At 47.1% G+C, this 12,774-nt stretch overlaps 1 protein-coding gene across 1 annotated transcript in view; it reads right to left on the minus strand.

Annotated features, from left to right (window-relative positions):
* Positions 1 to 1,694: 1,694 nt before the first annotated feature.
* The window catches only part of LOC106542833 (uncharacterized), a 21,579-nt gene continuing 10,499 nt past the window's right edge, over positions 1,695 to 12,774 (minus strand). The window contains exons 2-4 of the mRNA XM_014058671.2: positions 10,142 to 11,056; positions 5,029 to 5,146; positions 1,695 to 3,741 (exon numbers count right to left, since the gene is read on the minus strand). Coding sequence (XP_013914146.2) covers positions 2,879 to 3,741; positions 5,029 to 5,146; positions 10,142 to 10,933 — 1,773 coding nt within the window. The 5' untranslated portion in view covers positions 10,934 to 11,056 and the 3' untranslated portion in view covers positions 1,695 to 2,878. The remainder of the gene's footprint in view (positions 3,742 to 5,028; positions 5,147 to 10,141; positions 11,057 to 12,774) is intronic.

Below are 12,774 nucleotides of genomic sequence, written 5' to 3' on the forward strand. Positions count from 1 at the left end.
CAGCCTATTCTGATCGAGGCTTCCCAAGAGTATGAAGCAAACTCGACAAAAACCCCTTGTATTAATTGACTGTGGATTCTGCTCATTCACATCCCGCAAAGTCTTTCAAGGGAGGATTTACGGTCACAGACCTTATCTGGCTTGGAGAGCTGACAGGCCGATATCTGCAAAACTTGGCAAGGAGTCTCAAGAGAGTCACAAACTAATTAAGCGAACTAACGGTCTCCTGCAAACTCCACTCCCCTTTCGCCCCTCTTTTATTTCCCCTGGGAGGGGGCATTCATCGTCCACTTGTGGCCTTACTCCCAAGTCGATCCTTGTTCTTTAGCTGTTCCCTTCGTCTGGCAACTCTGCGCATGTGCACACTGGGAACAGGCTCCAGCTGTTTGTCTGCCTCACTGATGTCTGACTCTGAAGGCAGCCGATTAACTGGCATACAGCCCTGCCCCCCTCTCTGCCTCCAACACAGAGCCCTCATCAGGGCCTTCCCCACACTCCAGGACTGGCCCATGTTCCTCCCCAACCTCCTCACTGTCCGAATCTGCTGGTTGCTGGCAGGCCACAAAGCCATCAGAACAAGAAACAAGCAGAAAACCAGGATTAAGAAGTGGGATCTTTCTGCAGGCCACCGGGACTTCCTAGGCCACAGAACACTTTGAAAGTCCTAAATACCTCACCCCCACTCCCTGACTTAAAATTAGGCTGTCCATCTACAAGGAAAACCTGTACAAAATGTTTTATTGTTGGCATTTACCTCCAGATAGATTTTCCAAAATGTTTCCAAATCGCTCGCCTGAATACTGGAGGTGCAGCTATAAACAGGGAACCTTCTATCATACGTGGTGGACCTGTCCCAAAACTAGGAAGTATTGGCTTAAAATAAAGGAATGGTTGGAACAAATAACAGAACAAAAGATCGAACTGAAACCGGAAATATACTTATTGGGCATATTGGGTGAAAATACGTGTAAAAATTTCAATATATAATATTACATATACTAACTGCAACTAGAATCGTCTTTGCTCAAAATTGAAAACAGACTAATATCCCTTCAGACACAAGAAAGGTACTTGAGTGTGCAGAGATGGATAGGTTGACCATGGAATTGAAAGACAAGAGAAGAATCAGAGTATTATAAAGTTTGGAGTATATGGTATAAATAGCTAGAGGAATAGACGTAAAATTACTGTATAAGAATTATGTAATATCTACAATACAATACTGTATATATTTGTAAATAGTATTACAACCTAAATGACTATATAATATAAAATAGTGAACTATAGAAATAGAGCTATGTAAATTTGAATGATATTAATGATACCGATACGGAAACGCTGTAACGAGTGGAAATGTGTATTTTGTTTTTTAATTTAAATATAGCAATAGCAATAGCAGTTAGACTTATATACCGCTTCATAGGGCTTTCAGCCCTCTCTAAGCGGTTTACAGAGTCAGCATATCGACCCCACAGTCTGGGTCCTCATTTCACCCACCTCGGAAGGATGGAAGGCTGAGTCAACCTTGAGCCGGTGAGATTAGAACCGCTGAACTGCAGATAACAGTCAGCTGAAGTGGTCTGCAGTACTGCACCCTAACCACTGCGCCACCTTGGCTCTCTTGTTTGCAAAATATGTTTAGTAAAAATTTAAAAACAAATAAATGAATAAAATTAAGACTTTCCACACCGAAATCCAATTTTAGAAAGACTTTATTAAATTTGGACGAAAGAGAGTTTTGAAGAGAAATAAAGCAGGGTGCGGTGGTATAAAAAGAACGATTAAATAAAAAGTAGCTTCTACAATGCCTATATGGAATCACTATAAGCCAAGGTCCATTAACTTGCGTCCGACAGCATGGATCTCCATGTGCGTTAAGCCAAAGACGAGAGAGAGAGAGAGAACGAAAAATAAAAAAATACCTGCTATTACTTTGAGGTAAAGGGGGAAGGGGGGAGGAGGAGGAGGGCTGAAAGGAAGGGGGGAACCCCACACCAATCGGGAATGATTGGCAGGAATGTGCTGGCTGAACCCTCCTGAAAGAGAGGCGGCTCACTCATCCTCGCCGAGGCAAGAAAAGGGGGCAGGCAGGCTGGCTCTGGTTGATCTTGCTGTGGCATTTCCAACAGGCCTTCTCGTGATGCCAAGTTTATGGCTGCCTTTGGGCCACAGCCAACCGCAGCACTGCCAGATACATCCATGCTAGACATGTACCATTTCCCTGATAGGGGATTTAGGATGGAACCAAACTCAATTCCATCCCATGACCGCAAACCTGCTCTTTTCAATGTCCATACCTCATTCCCCGTCCCAAAACGCCAGGCCCCCAAATCCATACCCTTGCACGGCTCGGGGGGGAAGGGGGGGGGAGAGAAAATCAAAACGAGCAGGATCCCCCAGCGGTTTCTCTTTTACACTGATGCAACCGCTCTAGGGGACAAGCCTTGGTCGGGACCAGAGCTAGCCAAAATATTCACACTGAACTGGTTATAGCGTACATGCAATCAAAACGTGAGCCGTGCTCTTCGTTACATCGACTCGCTTAAAATATAATCCATTTAAAAAAAAAAAAAAAATTTCCAAGAGGTAAGAAAGGAAAAAGGAAAACAAAAAACCCACGATGGCAATAGAGACTATCGGTCCTGTTCACCCTTCATACGATCGGTCTACTTCTCCAGATACACATCGCTGCGTTCTTCCAGTTGTCCATTAAGGGATGCAGCCCTGGAAGTTAACAGAGAAGTTACGGCGTGTACCTGGTGGGAAAAAACAAACACTATCAAGGTGAGGGAAGAGCTTTACGCCTTCTCCTCCAAACAAGTCTTTTCATGCACGAGGAGGAGTTTTGGTTTCCGAACGAAGCGCTTCCCACCAGTACTCAGACCATTTGTCTCCGGGCGTGGATTTTTTCATGCTTGTGAAGGTTGGAGCGATGGCCGAAGCATTTGCCGCAGACCATGCAACGGTAGGGAGTCTCCTTTGTGTGGGTCCTCTGGTGCGCAACAAAAGCCGATTTGTCCCGGAAACTTTTAGGACATTCGGGGCACTGGTAGGGTTTTTCTCCCGTATGGATTTTCTCGTGTTGAACCAGCCCGGCGTTCTGAGAAAAACTTTTCCCACACTCCCCGCAGTGGTACGGCCTCTCTCCGGTGTGGGATCTTCTGTGCTTCCTAAGAGAGGACGCGTCGCCGAAGCTTTTCCCGCATTCCACACAAACGTACGGTTTTTCTCCCGTGTGGATCCTCTCGTGGACAATGACGTTGGCCCGGTGCCGGAAGCTCTTCCCGCAAACCGAGCAAGGGTAGGGCTTCTCTTCCGTGTGGATCCTCATGTGGACGTGGTAAGCGGAGGTGTTTCGAAAGCTCTTCCCACAGACGGGGCACTCGTGCGGTTTCTCTCCCGTGTGGATACGCTGATGCCGGATCACGTCGAACTTGTGAGCGAAACTCTGTCCGCAGTCTACACAATGATACGGCTTCTCTCCCGTATGTGTCCTCTGGTGAGCCAAGAGCCCACTTTTCTTGTTAAAGCTCTGTTCGCAGTCCGGGCAAGGAAACGCCTTCTTTGGCACATGGCTCTTTTCGTGGGCGGTCAGTTGCGAGCGCTGGCTGAAGCTCTGCCCGCATTTGGAGCAAATGAAGGGTTTCTCTCCTGTGTGGATGCTCTGGTGGGCCACCAGGACGTCTATCCCCGAAAAGCTCTCTCCGCAGTCCCAGCAGGTGTACGGATTCTCCACCGAAGCTGGAAAAGAAACATATTTGCCTGCTACATTACTCTGGCCACTTTGGGACTGATCTGTGGACATGCCTTTCATAGCATCCTATTTGAGTCGGTCACCGGGATGATAGGTTTGTTCTTCCAAGCTTTTGGACTCATGCCGGAGCCCATCCTCAGGGAACTTCTAAATCTCCAAAACACCATCCTGGAGATTGAAAACTTCCTTGAGGACGGGCTCCCGCACAAGTCTGAAAGCTTGGAAGATCAAAACTCTGGTCCCAGTAACCGACTCAAGACTGGATACTGGGACATGCATGTTTGCCTTCACACATCTTACGGATCAGGATCCTGGGATGCTGTCAAGGATGAAACTTTGGCAGCTATATACCACTTTGTTTCAACTGGCTATTTACAGTGGTGGGGGGGGAGGTGTTGCTTTCAAATGGATTAGATGAAGAAACGAAACCTCCACGATTCCGCTGAAGGCCACAAGAGCCTGAAACCTTCTCAAGGACACTGTAACAGGTGTGGAGTTGAAGCGGATGGTTCCCATAACAAAGTGAACTTGTTTACATGGGTGGTTCGGCTGGGGAAATTATTGTTTTAATTCTACGTTTGGGAACCTCAGAGTTAGTTTTACTTCAACATTATCATACGTTCAATTCAATAAGCAGTCAATTTTTCGGAAACAGAATGAAGCTGTGGTTATATTGGGATTCTCAAGCTGGATATTGACAGGTGCATTCTGCACTGCTCTGCCAGAGAGTATCCAAAATGCCACAACTCGTCTAGAACTGGGAGGAGGGGGGGGGATTCTTCACTTGCCCCCAAGGCCTCTTGGCGGCTGCCGAAATAAGGAGAGGCGCCTTATAACGTGGCTTTTGTCTCTCCCAGGGAAGCAAGGAGCTTCCTGAGGAAAGACACGGGCTCCAGTCAGACCACTGATAGTGCCAGCCCAAGGCCTTTTTGTAAACTGGGCAATGCCAGGATTGTCTCCTGTACAGGAGCAGCTCTGGAAAAATCTACCCAGCTCAATCCTGGCTTCTTATCAAAACTGAATGCCAACTACGTGACAGCTTAAGCAGAGGGATAGCCTCAAAGATATTTTAAATGGAAATTGAGTTTCATGATCCTGGAGAAGGGAAGTCAACATTCTTGGGGGTCAAGAGGGGGAACGTTTTGTCTGTAACAAAGCAAGCGGAACGGCGACGTCACACTATCACTGGAATAGATAGGAAGCCTTTTATGCTAAGTTTTTTTTTTTACCTTTCCCCTTGCTGCTTTTGGGTTGAAAGGCTGGGAAATCCTTACCCAGTAAAGGGACATCCTCTTCTTTGTTCTCCCTGAACATCGGCCATTCGCTCGACTCCATCGGTGGCCCCACCGATCCATGGAAATCCACCGTTGCCTCTTTGAAGGGCCACAGACCCTGAAAAAGCAGCAAGACCAATCAGCAACAGTAACGGGAAGGAAGGAGCGAGAGGCAAGGAGGATCTGGTTTTTCTTGCCAGGCTACCTGTACACTCAATCCTCAAATACCATATTTTTCGGAGTATAAGACGCTCAGAAGTATAAGACACACCTAGCTTTTGGGGAGGAAAACAAAAATCTGCCTTTGCCTCCCAACAATTTGCCTCCTTGCAGCAAACAGCAAGCAGCCCATTTCAGTTTCGGTTTCGGCACAGCCTGATTAGCACAAGCAGCTGATTTTTGGGGCCTCCCAATCTTTGGCCTCTGGCTCCCAGCAATTTGCCTCCTTGCAGCAAACAGCAAATGGCTTGTTTCAGTTTCAGCTTCAGCACAGCCTGATTAGCACAACAAGCAGCTGATTGTTGGTTGGATGGGCTTCCCAACCATCAGCTGTTTCAGGCTGTAGGGATTGCCATAGCCTATTGCCACCCCCGTGGGTCCCATTTTCAGCCTCTGCATCCTGTTTTCAGCCTCTGCGCCCCTGTTTTTGGTCTCCACGTGCCCCATTTTCCACCCATTTCGGGCAGCAGGGATCGGAATGGGCGGAAAACGGGGTGTGCAGAGGCCAAAAATGGGATGCGGAAGCCGAAAATAGGGTGAACGGAGGTGGCAATGGGCAATCCCTTCAGCCTGAAACATTGTCGGTTGGACAATGTTGGAGGCCCATCCAACCGACAATCAGCTGCTTGCTGTGCTAATCCGTGGCAGGACAAAACCGCAGTCCACTAAAGCGCGCCCGATTAAAGCGCGTACCTGACGTCATCAGCAGCGCGACAAATACGACCGCGGAGAAAAAAGGGCGCTTTAAAAAGCGCTTTTAAAGCAAGGCGATTCACGTTAAGGTAAGGGTTAGGTTTAGGGTTAGGTTAAGGGTTAGGGTTAGGTTTAGCGTTAGGTTAAGGGTTAGGTTTAGGGTTAGGTTTAGGGTTAGGTTTAGGGTTAGGTTAAGGGTTAGGTTTAGCGTTAGGTTAAGGGTTAGGTTTAGGGTTAGGTTTAGGGTTAGGTTAAGGGTTAGGTTTCGGGGGGTTAGGTTTGCTGTTAGCTGCAAGGAGGCAAATTGCTGGGAGCCAGAGGCCAAAGATTGGGGACCAGCATGTGGGCGCAGCTACATTTCATATATTAAGACACACCCAAATTTTCACCCTCTTTGAGGAGGGGAAAAAGTGTATCTTATACTCTGAAAAATACAGTACATAATTGGGAAGATAAGGCCGTTCCACATATAGGCAGCCCTTGACTTACAATCACAAGTGGGACCGAAATGTTCAGTTGTTGAGTCATTACGTGATTAAACATTTACAACCATTTCTATGACGATTGTAAGTTGAGTCACTGCAATCATTAGCCAAGCCATGCAGTCAGCCATGAAGTGCTTCACCAGGTTTTGCCGTTTTGTCATAAAAACGTTGCAAATCATGATCACCTCAGCAAGAATGCTGCAACTTGTCATAAATGTGAACTGCCGAACGTCCAAATTGCGATCATAATGGTAATACAGAGAGAACGATGGTGATAAATTTCACTTGCGGTCATAACTCACTTTTTTTGGAAGGATGTTGTTAATTCAAAGCTTTATTAGTCAAGGGCTACTTGTACATCAGACACCTGTGTACCTCGGACACTATGTTTATTGAACTCCCTAGTATATAATATTGGTATAGGCAGTCCTTGACTTACAACCATTCATATAGTGAACTGTTGTGGCCCAGCAGGAGCCGTTGGAGCTGCCGATGGAGTCTGATAGCGAGGAACCATATGAGTCTGCTATGGAAGATGTGGAGGACCCTGGCCAGGGTTCAGACTCAGAGCAGGGACCAGAAAGGCTGGTTGGCCACCAGGAGGTGCCTGAGGCATGGAGCAGTGGGGAAGATCGAAGGGAGTTTGTCTCTGATGCCAGGCAATGGAGGGTGGAGAAACAGAGGCAGCAGTTACGGAGACAGACTCATAAGAGATAATCAAGCCCAGGTGGTTGTGGCTTGGCCCCTCCCAAGAGAGTATATAAGAAGAGACTTTGGGAGGAGTCCTTTAGCAGGACACAACTGTTCGTAATAATCTGGAGAACTCCTTGTCTGGTCTGCCTTGTGTTCCAGTGTCTGTTGGAGTCTGGATTGCTGCCAACGGAAAATGACCTGAAAAGGCTCAAAAAATAGCCAAAAACGGCCATTTCTAGGAGCTCGGGGAGGGCAAAAACAGTTTCCCCTGCCCCACTGGAGGCCCTCCAAAGGCTTCAGGAGCCTCAAGGAGGGCCTTGAAGGCACCGGAAGGCGAAAAACGGCCCTATGGGCAACACTGAAGTTTGGGAACGGTGACTTCCGATTTGGCCACAGGGCCGTTTTTTGCCCTACGGAGATTTCAGGGAAGCGAAAAACGGCCTTAAAAGAGGGCCGAAGTCAGCTGACTGGCGCCTCCCGTGCCCTAACAAATGGCTCCGCATGCCACCTGTGGCACGCGTGCCATAGGTTCCGCCATCACGGGTCTAGGGTCTCTGTGGCTGAATTTGTAATAGGACTCCCCAGTGGTAGCTGAACTCCAAGAAGTCTCAGTTAGCACAATCCAGGTTTAAGGCTGTAGTTGAGGAACATCTGGATAGCATTCAATCACCCTTCTTTTCAGATATTGGGCAAGGGCTGACTGCTGACCTCTGATGTGTAAAACCAACATTCTACATCTGTAGAAGTAGTCCTCGACTTACATCAGTTTGTTTAATGACCGTTCGAAGTTAGCACTGACTGAAAAAAAGTGACTTACGACTATTTTTCGCACTCATGGCCATGGCGACATCCCCATGGTCGCGTGACCAAAATTCAGACATTTGCCAACTGACTCTTATTTATGTCCTGGCGGGACGTGATCTCTTTTTTGTGACCTTCTTGACAAGCAAACTCCATGGGGAAACCAGATTCACTTAACATCCACCACACAAACGTAACCCCTGCAGCGATTCCTTTAACAACCCTGGCAAGCAAAGGTTGTAAAGCAGGGCAGAAATCCACTTAGCAAATGTTTCACTTAGCCACAGAAACATTGGGCTCCATTGTGGTCGTAGGTTGAGGACTACCGGTACTTTTTTTTTTATGCCTGCTCATTCCCTGATTTAAATTCTGCCCTTTGAAACATTCAACGCTGGGTTCCCTCCTGATTTATTTGAAGGAAGCCTTCAAAACTCGGCCGTTCATGGTCTTGAATTTAGTGGTATCTTTTCTGGCTCAAGTTTGCATTAATCTTCCATTCCTGGAATTCCAAACGAATTCCAAACATTCTGGAGGGAGAGAGAGCGGGCCTTCCCGACTGAGGGGGGAGCAAACATTTTCAGCCTCTGTGCCTGTCTGGAATTTCAAAGCATGGCACAAAATGGCTGCTGAGGTAAGATCTTTCCTAGTCTCAAAATGGCAGCCGAAAGGCCCGGGAAGTTTAACAGCCGTTAAATACCGTATTTTTCAGACTATAAGACGCACCGGTGCATAAGACGCACCAAAATTTCGAAGAGGTAAGTAAGAAAAAAAAAAGGTTTTGCCTTCCCTCAACCTCCAGCAGCACAAAAATGCCCCGTTTCTGCTTCGCCGCAGCCCTGTTGAAGCCTGCCAAATGCTGCTGAGGGCTGAGGAAAGGCAAAAAAAGCCTCCGTTTTTGTGAAAATCAACCAGGTTTTTTGGCTGTATTTTTGCAAAAATGGGGGCGTTTTTGCCTTGCCCCAGCCCTGCTGAAGCCTGCAGAGGGCTGCTGAAGAGTGAGGAAAGGCAAAAAGGATTCCGTTTTTGTGAAAAATGGCCCATTTTTCTGCAAAAATGGGATGCGGGTGCAGGGCTTCGGAAGGCCAAAAATGGCTGTATTCGGTGTATAAGATGCACCAACAGTTCCACGCTCTTTTAGTGGGAAAAAAGGTGAGTCTTATACTCTGAAAAATGTAGTAGTCAGATATACTTTTTCTAATCCCTCCTCCTTTTCCTCCTCTTCTTCTTCTTCTTCGTGTACTGCGCCTACATCGCCAAAGTCTAGCAACGCACCCTAGAGGCCAACAAGTACGCTGCGCCTGCATCTTCAAGCCTTGCAACGCACCCTAGTGGCCAACAAGCACACTGCGCCTACATTTTCAAGTCTTGCAGCGCACTTGTTGGCCTCTAGGGTGTGTTGCTAGACTTTGGCGATATAGCTGCAGTGTGCTTGTTGGTCACTAGGGTGCGTTGCAAGACTCTGGCGATATAGGCGGATAAGACTTCTTCTCCTCCTCCTCCTTTTTTTTTTTCAAGTGGACATACAAATTTCAAAAGTGAACACTTAGGCATAGGGGAACACGGAAAACACATTTTGGAAGAAGGCACAAGTAATTGGCGACTAACTCATATTTATGACGGTTGTGAGAATCACGCAATCCCCTTTGGCGACCTTCCGACAAGTCAACGGGGAAGCCAGATTCGCTTATAGCAACCGTGTTACAAGCTTAACAAGTGCAGTCATTCACTTAACAACTGTGGCGGGAAAGGTTATGAAGTGGGGCAAAGCTCACTTCACAAATGCGTCGCTTAGCAACAGAAATTTTGCGCTCCACTGTGGTCGTAAGTCGAAGACTACCATGATAAAAAAAAAAGACATTTAACTTTGCCCCGAGGGACAGGAAGGGGGTGAAGAACACACTCAAAATTGGCCCACCCTGATTTCTCTTAGAGGAAGAGAAATTCTGTTAAATTATCCGCAGATTTCGTTATGATGGTTAGACTAGATCTCTGTTTCTCAGTCTTCGCAACGTGAAGGCGTGTGGACTTCAACTCCCAGAATTCCCCAGCCAGCTGGCTGGGGAATTCTGGGAGTTGAAGTCCACTCGCCTTCACGTTGCCAAAGTTGAAAACGTCGCGTTAACCTGCTGCTTCTCCCCAACTAAATTTCGGTGGCCAAGCTTGCCGTCGCTTGCCCAGCCTCAGTTTCCAAACCTCATCCTTCCCAACCCCTCTTTTCTCACCTGCCGTTCGCGTCGCTCCGTCCCAGGCTGACGTCCCAGGAAATCCTCAGCCAGGCTAACGGCTTGAAAGCAAGTCTCCGGATGCCCAGCTCGAACCCAATTTTGCATTTCTTCGGGCAAAATGGACAGGAACTGCTCCAAGATCACCAGCTCCAGGATCTGGCTTTTGGAACGGCGCTCCGGTTGTAGCCAGCGGTGGCAGAGCTTCCAGAGCATGCCGCAGACTTCGCGGGGACCCTCGGCATCCTGGTAGCAGAACTGCCGGAAACACTGGCGTTCAATGTCCAGGCTGACGCCGGTCACTTCCAGGCCCTCCTCCCCCACCTCTATGAACTCCGTTTTGTCTTTCGCGCAGGCGCTGTTGACTAACGGCTGGGGTCCTTCGCTAATGCGCAAAAGGGGCTGGATTATCCTGTTCCGCTGGCGATGCGTCCCCAGGTTGGAGGTCTCCTCCAGGGAAGAGAGTTCGGCCTCCGAATGGATGCTTCCTTCTGCCTTCAGCAGCTGCTCATTCCCTGGCTCGGATGTTGGAGACTGTTTGCCTATTACAAATTTCTCTTCTTCCACTTCCAAGCAACAGCCTTCGGGATCGGCCTCCGGCTCCTGCTTAACGGCTTCCGCTGTTCCTTTTTCCGTGGATTCCTTGGCTTTCTCCGAGGGGATCCTCAGAGGCCTTTCCACCACTTCCTTCTCGGGTGTGGCTTCTTCATGGATCTCGACTTTCCTCCCGTCCTCCACATTGGCATCCAGCTGGAGACCCAAGCCGGCTGGGTGTCTGTGTTCTCCTGACATTGTCGCTTCTTAATGCCAAGGCTGGGAATGGGACCTGGGGAACTCTCCTTTCTAGAGGGATGGTGGCGCAGGAATTGTGAGATGGGTTTGTGATGGGAATTGTGAGAAGGAAGTGTTTTCGGCCTGGAATTAAAACAAAAACAAAAACCAATGCTATAACCAATAAAGTAGAATATTTATAACTCAGAGTTGACAGGAGGAAGATCCTTGGTGCTCTCTTGAGCTTGCTTGTTTTCTTGCAGACGTCTCAATACCCAAACTAGGTAACAGCATCAGTGCTAGTAAGGAGTGCTGGTTGCTTGACAGTTTATCTTTTGGTGTCTTGCCTGTCAGTATGGGTGGGGGAGGTCTGTTGGGAGTATACTCCTAGTGTTGGGTAGGCAATATCTATCTATCTACAATAACAAATGCTCGCTGTTGCTTTAAATGAGTGGATGTGCTTATCAGGTGTAATTAACTTTACTATAAGAAGGAGTCAAGAGAACTCTCTCTCTCTCTCTGCTTGTCCTATGGTTGTTGACTTGATGACTGGAATGTGAACTGCGACTGTAAGCTATTGTTTGTCCTTTGAATTGTGTTTGGACTAATATCTACTATCACTGCTTGTGAAGCAATTATCAGTAGTAAAGCTACTTGTTTTTACTAGCAGTGTCTGAAACTCTATTCGTGTGTTTCTACTAGCAACATTCTTTCTCTCTAGCTGTACATTCCGCTGCACTACTTTCTGTTTCCCAACGGAGATACCCCTAACAAGGTCTTACGAGATTCTTTAGCTGAGCTGTTTGGCACCCCGGCAAATCGGCCATCGACAGACACATAGAGATCAACAACATCTACCGGCTATGCAAAAGAGACCATCAACCAGTCCAAAAGAGAACAAAAAGTTTCCACACCTCTCCGCCAATAATCAGCATCCAGGTGGATGACTGAAAATCTCTACAGACATTCGGCGTGATGGGAGATCTTAATGTAACAGGATTAACATACCCTAGCCAAACAAATGGGACAAAACATGGTTTAATGTTCAATATATTTCTGCTAGTGGATTGTCGTAAACCAGCCTAGAGAAGAAACAATTAAAACTGGAGCAACCTTTCAGGATCTGCAACTTAAAAGATTGGACTAAACTGTTTTGTTCCAATCCGAGATCTCCCGATTTGACTAGTGTTCGTATGTATGTGTGTGTGTGTGTGTGTGTGTGTGTGTGTGTGTGTGTGTGTGTGTGTATATATATATATAACAAAAAGGCAACAGTAAAAAAATATTGGGTTTCTGTCTGGATGGTCTCTTGTGACGAGCCGAAGACAGAGAGTGGAAGTGTGACCTTCCTCCCATATTTGGGCATACCAGGGGTTGTGTGACTTTAAATATCACCCTGGCTGGCTGATAAGGAGTCGAGCTCTGTAGCTCAATGGTTAACACATCTGCCTAAGAGGCAATAGAGCACAGGTTCGATTCCCAACATGGGTATGGCTAGCTGATGAGAGCTAAATAGCTTGAAATAGATCTATACTAGTCTTCCTTTATTTATTTATCAGCACAAATAAAACACACACACACACACACACACACATATATATATACTTAAAGTCACAACCCCTGGTATGCCCAAGTATGGGAGGAAGGTCACACTTCCACTCTCTGTCATTAGGCTCGTCACAAGAGACCATCCAGACAGAAACCCAATATTTTTTACTGTTGCCTTTTTTGTTACATTTGTTATATTTATGCTGATAAATAAATAAAGGGAGACTAGTATAGATCTATTTCAAGCTATTTAGCTCTCATCAGCTAGCCATACCCAAGTTTGGGAATCCTGGGAGGCAATGGAGCACAGGTTC

The sequence above is a fragment of the Thamnophis sirtalis genome, unplaced genomic scaffold (genome assembly GCF_051295495.1).
Source record: "Thamnophis sirtalis isolate CommonGarterSnake01/CBP01778 unplaced genomic scaffold, rThaSir2_p1.2 scaffold_3, whole genome shotgun sequence".
Classification (NCBI taxonomy): Eukaryota; Metazoa; Chordata; class Lepidosauria; order Squamata; family Natricidae; genus Thamnophis; species Thamnophis sirtalis.